Source organism: Solanum tuberosum, unplaced genomic scaffold (assembly GCF_000226075.1).
Source record: "Solanum tuberosum cultivar DM 1-3 516 R44 unplaced genomic scaffold, SolTub_3.0 scf00222, whole genome shotgun sequence".
Classification (NCBI taxonomy): domain Eukaryota; kingdom Viridiplantae; phylum Streptophyta; class Magnoliopsida; order Solanales; family Solanaceae; genus Solanum; species Solanum tuberosum.
In genome coordinates, this window is record NW_006239147.1 from 786,464 (window position 1) to 794,466 (window position 8,003).

At 35.5% G+C, this 8,003-nt stretch overlaps 1 protein-coding gene across 1 annotated transcript; it reads right to left on the bottom strand.

Moving 5' to 3' along the window:
* Positions 1 to 1,645: 1,645 nt before the first annotated feature.
* Positions 1,646 to 5,576, bottom strand: LOC102604772 (pentatricopeptide repeat-containing protein At1g56690, mitochondrial-like). Its single transcript, XM_015312957.1, has 2 exons — positions 2,705 to 5,576; positions 1,646 to 2,631 (listed from the first exon to the last, which is right to left on the bottom strand). The coding sequence occupies exon 1, from the start codon at positions 5,527 to 5,529 to the stop codon at positions 3,415 to 3,417; it is 2,115 nt and encodes a 704-aa protein (XP_015168443.1). The 5' UTR covers positions 5,530 to 5,576; the 3' UTR covers positions 1,646 to 2,631; positions 2,705 to 3,414.
* Between the last annotated feature and the right edge of the window lie 2,427 nt (positions 5,577 to 8,003).

The following is an 8,003-nucleotide window of genomic DNA, read 5'->3' on the forward strand; positions in this document are numbered from 1 at the left end:
CTTTCAAACAGCCAAAACCACATTATTATTACGGATTCAACAAAATTCAATAATTTTAGCTCAAACTTATATTTGTATTAGAGAATTATTTAATACATATAGATAATATATCACGAACTTAGTAAGCAAAAAATAATAATAATTATAATCCAAAATTCATAAATTAAAATTTTTGGCTCCACTTCTGCCGTTGAATTATGGGTTACAAAAATATCACGTTAACGCTATCTAATATAGAGTCAGACTAGAGGAGATGCATTCCGAATAAAGTCAATAGTTTTATCATGATGGCAAGTGGCAACTACTAATAATGTTCGAGTGAATTATGACCTCTATTATTACCAATATATGATTTTATTGCCTATCAAGATCTGAATGTTTTATGAATTTCATTTTGGGACACTTAACTTATCCAAAATCCACTTCTGGCCTACAGAAAAAAGACTATTTATTCCACCTGGTGACCCCTTCTCCCACTTTTAGACCAGACAACATTCTGTTTGGCAGAAAAGTGAAAAAGAAGTGTGAAGAGAAGAATTCAAAGAAAGCAGAAGAAATATGACATTCAATGGGGTATTGGTGGTGTCAGTGGCAAAAGTTTCAGCAGAGATTTGGCAGCTGCTGGCATGTTTGCCAGAAACAGTAAGCAGTCAGCAACTGTTGGATCTTGTTATCTGTTATCCTTTTCAACAGATTGGTCGTTTAGCTCTTTGCTTCTGCACTTTCCTCTGTTACCCTCATAATCTCTATTCCTACCGAAGTTATTCTCATACTACTCCTACCTCATCATCATATCATCAAGATTCTTCTGTTTCTTCTTCATCATCTTCTTCGCGTTTGGGACAGAATTGGGTTGATTTCGACCTGATAGTCTGATCTCCCTGTAAAGTAACTTCTTTTAAGCATTTGGTTACAAGTACTTAACCATCTACAGGAGTTCTAGTTTTATCTAAATGTAAATTGTCCATTTGATTTGAACATTTTCCTTTCTTTTCCTCCCCCTTCAAGATGTGGTTGATTCAGTTGTCTGTTCATCAGTAATGGTTTTGGTGAAATCACTTCTGATTCCATAGCAACTGATGTTGGATCCTTTAGGATGATGATACTATTTGGATCATGGGTTTTCCAAGATGTTATTGAGCTTTCCTTGTTATTTTCTACTGATAAAAGTCCATATTTTAATGGTTCTTGAGCTAGAGTTGAAGGTGATTTTTCAGATCCTTGTATAGTCAAAAAGGAAAAGCAAGTCATCAGCAATATTTTTATGGTATGCAGATTATGGTAGCTGCTGCCTAGCTTAAAGGTGGCTCCAAGAATCAAAGAACCTGTGTGATCATCTGTTGGATAAATGGGTCTTCATTTGCATAACTTTCCTTTCATGATTGACACTTCTTAAAATTTGGTACTAGTGTTTTTCTCAATTCATCAGTTTGATAATTTTATCTTATTGCCAAAAGAGCAATGAAGGAATTTAATAACTTATGTGCTCATTCTCACCTTTGGGATGTTTTGGGAATTCAAGAGTTGTTTCTCCTTAAAATAGAATATCATGCTCTGGTTTTCTACGCAGCTATATGCGTCAAATCATACTATTTTTCATTCAGGCGACATCCAAACCATACTAAATAGATAAGATAAAGAAACGAACAAAATATTAGTTTTCAATTGACACGGAGCAGAACAATTTATAAAGACATGAATGACACAAGAAAAGATAGAAAGAGCAGGCTCTGATAAAGAAAGAGAAGCCAAATACATGCAACAGAGAAAATAACTTCAAGGATTAGTAAGTGGCAGAACATACTGATGATCCTTACTGCAGCATGACTGATATCCTCTCCTTTGTAGGCTGTCTTGTGTCAAACAGGCACCACGAGTTGTAATCCATAAAAACTTACAACTTTAATAGGAACTCATCTTTGAAGTCATTCCCCAAAGACTGTGAGCAACTGCTACTTTTCTGTTGAAGAAAATATTTGGAACAGTAGTTATCAGAGAATCTGCCAGCGTGCAGCCTATCCATACTATGGAGTCTTGATCCACCTCCACATATACTGCTTCCGGTTTCTGCAACAAAGGATTGAACTAAGCCTTTCTATTTACCACTAACTGAAACTTCTGAAATTAAAATTTCTATTCATCTCGATGTAGCATCTTGAGATTGTGCGATTCTTGGAGATGACTATATTCAGGAAAAAGCTCTTCCAATATTGACCCTTCCTGCCATTGCATGTCTTCAGTTTTCTCTATTAATTCCTCCTAAAATATTCTACTAATTGGTTTCCATAATGCAACTCAGTATGAAGTAGCCACTGGTTTAGTGCACCACTTATCAGTTTTACTTTATCTTATTGCTATCACATTCTTCCGGAATTCATCGCTGCTCATTGTACCTCCTGTGCCATTTGAGGAGCAAACTTTTGTTGCGCATTTCATATTTTTGATTCCCATAACTTCACTTCTTTTTGGACACTATGGGCCTGTCGGTCCTAAATGCTGAATGCAGTCCTTTCTTCTCAGAATTTCATCCCCATAAAGTCGGGTTTTATTTTATTCAAACTCCGTTTTCAACATTTGCAGATATGGGCAGTGAAGACATCGAGTAGGTAGGGATGCCAGACAAAACACTACCTGATCAGTATAAGGCTTTAGGGTAATGTGATCAGAAAGCAATTTTCAAGTGAACTTAGGCAGGACAGTTTACCTTCGCTTGAACTTTTGTCCAGTGTGACTCTGTACTACAAGTGGCTGATGAAGATTACAGTAGCTGCAATAATGCCAACACATTTAAGCATGCCAAGATGGGAATCAAGATTGTTTTTGATAGATTAGGGTCATCTCAGTTCATCAGCATGGCTGATGCTGCAACGCATAGCAAAAAGGACAAGTTGAGGTATAAGTCATGTCTGTTCAGCATAGTTCAAAAGCTAAGTTCCCAGCCCTAATCCCAGTTCATGCTAATTTTCTGACTGGGTTCATGCTCAGGAAACCAGCTCCAGCAAGTGGAACTCCAGTCCTGAAGGTTGCAAACTTACAATAATGAGTGGCCTGGCTTGGTGCTGAGCATTGTTTAGCATGAGATTAGACATTAAGCTCAAGATTTCTAACCTTCAACCCTTTCATCTCTAAAATTCGAACAAAAATTAGCTCCATCTTAATCTTTGCATTCTTTTATGTTCACAAATGTCTTTTTTGAGTTTACAACACAATCCTCTATACTTGTTCGACAAACACACTAGACACTATATCTCTAGTGATTTGAGATGAAATGCTCATCAATTGTGGGTTTTATGAGACTCTTCCACAATCTATTAAATGTGAATGCAGACAGTTGAATGCTAATTGAATGCAGTCACCATTGACCACAGCACCAAAACCGCTTTTTAGTGAATTATGCACAAAGCAACAGAGCAGTCACCAAAAATCCTTGCAAGAACATACCCCATCCTTAAAATGGTGAAATCTGTTGGCATCTCTCAGAATTATCTCTCGTCCTGTGACTTTAGCGATTAACTTAATAGCAGAATGACAGTCACCACAAACTCGAAGATTTTTCATTACTCGTATAGGCATTCCTTCAGGCAATTTAAGAAGTCCATAGGCCACAGCTAGTTTCTCACTGTGATAATTCAAGCTATGCAACTTCTCTTCTTCCTCCACATCATGCAAAGCAAAGCTTCCATCAGGAATATAACCAGCTTCTCTTAACATAGGACTCAACTTTTCTAATATTTTGAGAATTGATTCATGCTCGGGATGGGGCATGCTCTGTCCACCAGTGAACATATGCACTTCTTTGTCTGCCTCAAGCCAACTACAACCAGGTGATTTAACCACTTCCCTAGACAGCATCGACTTCCTAAGTGAAGCAACATCAGCCCACATACCTTTGGATGCATAAATATTAGAAAGTAGGACATAGGGCCCTGAATTTTGGGGTTCAAGCTGTAAAAGTTTCTTTGCAGCAACTTCTGCCAAATCTAGGTTCATATGCATCCTACATGCACCCATTAAAGAACCCCAAATAATTGCATCTGCTTCTACAGTCATTTTGTTGATCATATCCATCGCCTCATTCAATCGACCAGCTCGACCAAGCATGTCAACCATGCAAGCATAATGTGCAGTTCCTGGCTCCATCTGATATTTTGAATTCATGGACTCAAAGATATCTTGCCCTTCTTTCACTTTCCCAGTGTAGCTACATGCAGATAAAACTCCAACAAAGGTAACCTCGTCTGGGGTAATACCTAAAGAACACATTTCTCTGAACACTTCTAGAGCTTCATCTCCTAATCCATGTTGAGCATAACCTGTTATGATAGAATTCCACATGACCACATCTTTTGGAGAAAATCTGTCAAATATTAATTTGGCCTTGACGAAATCACCACATTTGATGTACATCGTAATTAATACAGAAGAGACATACACGTCATCATCACAGTTGGTTCTAATTAACTGTGCATGTATCTCTGTACCATAATTAAGACTTGCAAGACTAGCACAAATTGAAAGTATGCTTATCAACGAAGGGAAATTTGGCCGAAATCCATCTACTTGCATTCGATGAAACAAATCCAGTGCCTCTAACTCATATCCTTTCCTTTCATAAACCTTGATCATTGCACTCCATGTTGCATCATCCTTCTCCTTCAAAAGATCAAACACCATCCGCGCCTTAGCAACCTCCCCATTCTGTCCTATTCCAAGAATTATGGCATTACAAGCAGGAGTAGTTCTAACAGGCATCACTTCGAAAAGCTTCCACGCCTCTTCAAATCTACCATATTGCACATAGCTTATTATAATTGCAGTCCATGAGATCTCATTCTTCTCAGGCATGACTTCAAAAAGTTTTCTAGCAATATCCAGTTTACCATTTTGGGCATATCCTGATACCATGGCTGTCCAAGACACCACATTCTTTTTCGGCATGTGATCAAAGAGGTCGCGTGCCTCATCCAGCCTACCTTCCTGACAATATCCACATATCATATTTGTCCTCACAACTACATCCTTTACTGGCATCATGTCATAAAGCCTTCTAGCCTCATCAACTCTCCTTTCTTGAATCAACCCACCTATCATCACAGTCCATGACACAACATTCTTTCCAGGCATTTGCCAAAACAGGGTTTCCGCCTCTTCAACAAACCCCTCCTCAACATACCCTCTGACCATAGCAGTCCAAGAAATGACATTTCGTTGGGGCATTTTGTCAAACACTTTCCTTGCTTCCTTCACCATCCTATTCTTTACATAACCTGAGATTAACCCATTCCATGAAACTATGTTTCTCTCAGGCATTTGATCAAACAGACACTGGCCTTCATTGGGTTGGTGATTTTGGAAATACCCAGTGATTATAGAGTTCCAAGAAGTCACATTTTTGTTGGGCATTTCGTCGAACACCCTTCGGGCATTCTGAACTTGGCCCAAACGAGCAAAATGTGAAATCTGAGAATTTGATGCAATTGCGTGAGTGTAACAGTAATTCCGACATTGAACAAAGAATAAGCGGTGCATCTATGAACCAAAGCTTCGTTGCAGTTTTTGTAAGCAGGAAAAAAAAACAGAGTACAAAAAGGCCAAACAACATATAAACCCTTAAACTCGTTCCTAAATTTCATTTTGACATTTCAACTCAACATTGTTCCATTTTAATTCTTCAACTCCAATTTTTATGTTCCATTTTGACACTTTCAAGTGATGTGGCAGAGAATGTGCATCACACATTCTCTAAGAGAGTGTAAGACAAAAAAAAAAGTATTTTTTAAAAAAATAATAAAAAATTATCCTTCAACTCTATTTCTTTTATGTACCATTTAACACAAAATACTAAGCTTATGATTTCTTTATTTCTATATATGTTATTGAACTGCAATTTTGTATTTTAAAAATCGACGATCATCCGTTAATTATTGTAAAAAATTAAAATTGACGGATTATCATTGTTTTTTTATAAAAAAAGTAACAATTTCTTTTTAAGAGTTTTCCTATATTTTTGCGTGAAAAATAACCGACGAAAGTGCGTCGATTTTCTTTCTTAAAAAAATCAATGACAACCCAACAAAGTCTATCAACTTTCAACATTTTTTTGTATTGTTATTAATTAGCAATGAACATGAATTTTTTTTTACTCGTATTTAGTTGAATGTAAAATTAGAAAGCTGATATTTGAGTTAGTCCAAGTAGACTAGATATGAAAAAAAATATGTGATGTTATTTAAATTAACTAATTGTTTTTTTAAAAAAAAACCAACACACTTTCGCCGATTATTTTTTCACACAATAATGTACAGAAACTCTAAAAAAATATATTTTTAAAAAAACGATGTTCATCCATTATTTTTTGACACAATAATGGCATATGAAGTACCACATCCCACTTTGTTGGTTCTTTGGAAAGAAGTGTCAAAATGGAACATAAAAATTGGAGTTGAAGGGTTAAAATGGAACAAGGTTGAGTTGGAGTGCCAAAATGAAATTTAGGGGCAAGTTTAAGGGTTTGCATGTGTTTGGCCGAGTAAAAACTATCGCATTAAGGAGTAGTACTTTAGACTGGGAAGGTTGTACTTATGGGAATTAAGGTAAGTTGGCACAATGAATGAAATTTCTGGTGCTCTATTTTAGTCCCTACTAGTTTTGATGTTGCACGTGAAAATCATATCATGTACCACACTATTTTTAAAAAAATTTGAATATTATTAAATAAAAAATTAGTCACTCTTAAAATCTCTTAGTTATCCCTCTTAAATAAACTTTCTACTCCTTTCCCCATAGTGCATTACTTTGTTATTATTGTTTTGTAGGTGTTCTTACTTTTAATATAATATAATATAAATAAATATTGATATAAAATATAGAAGATATACTAAATTGGATGTTTTAACTGGAGTATTAGATTAATTTAACATTCATGTTATGGAATGTTCTAATTTTAGTGAAATTTTGAGATTGTCAACGTTTGTAAATCAAACTTTAGGTTTTAAGAAGAGAAGAATAGAAAATATAAAAAAATGTAGTTTAAAAATGTGAGGAAACCCTTCCATTTATAGTTAAAAATGTGTAGTATTAGTATGTGCATATTGTTTCTTATCATAAAAATATAGAAGATATACTAAATTGAGTGTTTTAATAATAATAATAATAATAATTTTTTAAAATGTAGTTTAAAAATTTGATGAAACCCCTCTTTTTACAACCAACAAAGGGTAGTGTATGGAAAACTGCTTGTGGTGCCTTATCAAAAAGAAGTCACAACCCTTTAGAAAAGTCACAACCCTTCAGAAAGGTCAAAACTCATCGGAAAAGTCAACCCTTCGGAAAAGTCGCAACCCTTCAGAAAAGTCACAACTCTTCGGAGTCGCAACCCTTCGAAAAAGTCATAACTCTTCGAAAAAGTTGCAACCCTATAGAAAAGTCACAACCCTTCAGAAAGGTCAAAACTCATCGGAAAAGTCAACCCTTCGGAAAAGTCGCAACCCTTCAGAAAAGTCACAACTCTTCGGAGTCGCAACCCTTCGAAAAAGTCATAACTCTTCGAAAAAGTTGCAACCCTATAGAAAAGTCACAACCCTTCAAAAAGGTCACAACGCATCAGAAAAGTTATACTCTTTGAAAATGTCACAACCCTTCAATGTGAAAAGTTGTCTGCCTTTAATATAATATAATATAATATAATATAATATAATACATGTTTTATTAGGAAAATATAATTTGGACTGGTTTAAGAGTCGCCACTTAATTTTTAAGAAAAATCAAGAAAACTATTGTTTTCAAAAGACTAAAACAGTAAATCTATTGAAAACTATAAAGGGTTCGGGGTTCTTATTAGCATTTCGGGAAGGGTTTGAAAGCACCCGAAATGCCCGCTAATACACAGTTATCCGGTAATTAACTATTTGGCTAATTATTATTTTTTAAAGATGGCATGCTTGACTAAATAGAGGGAACAAGCAATTAAGACTTAAAATCATTTTATTTTTTTTTGGGGAGGG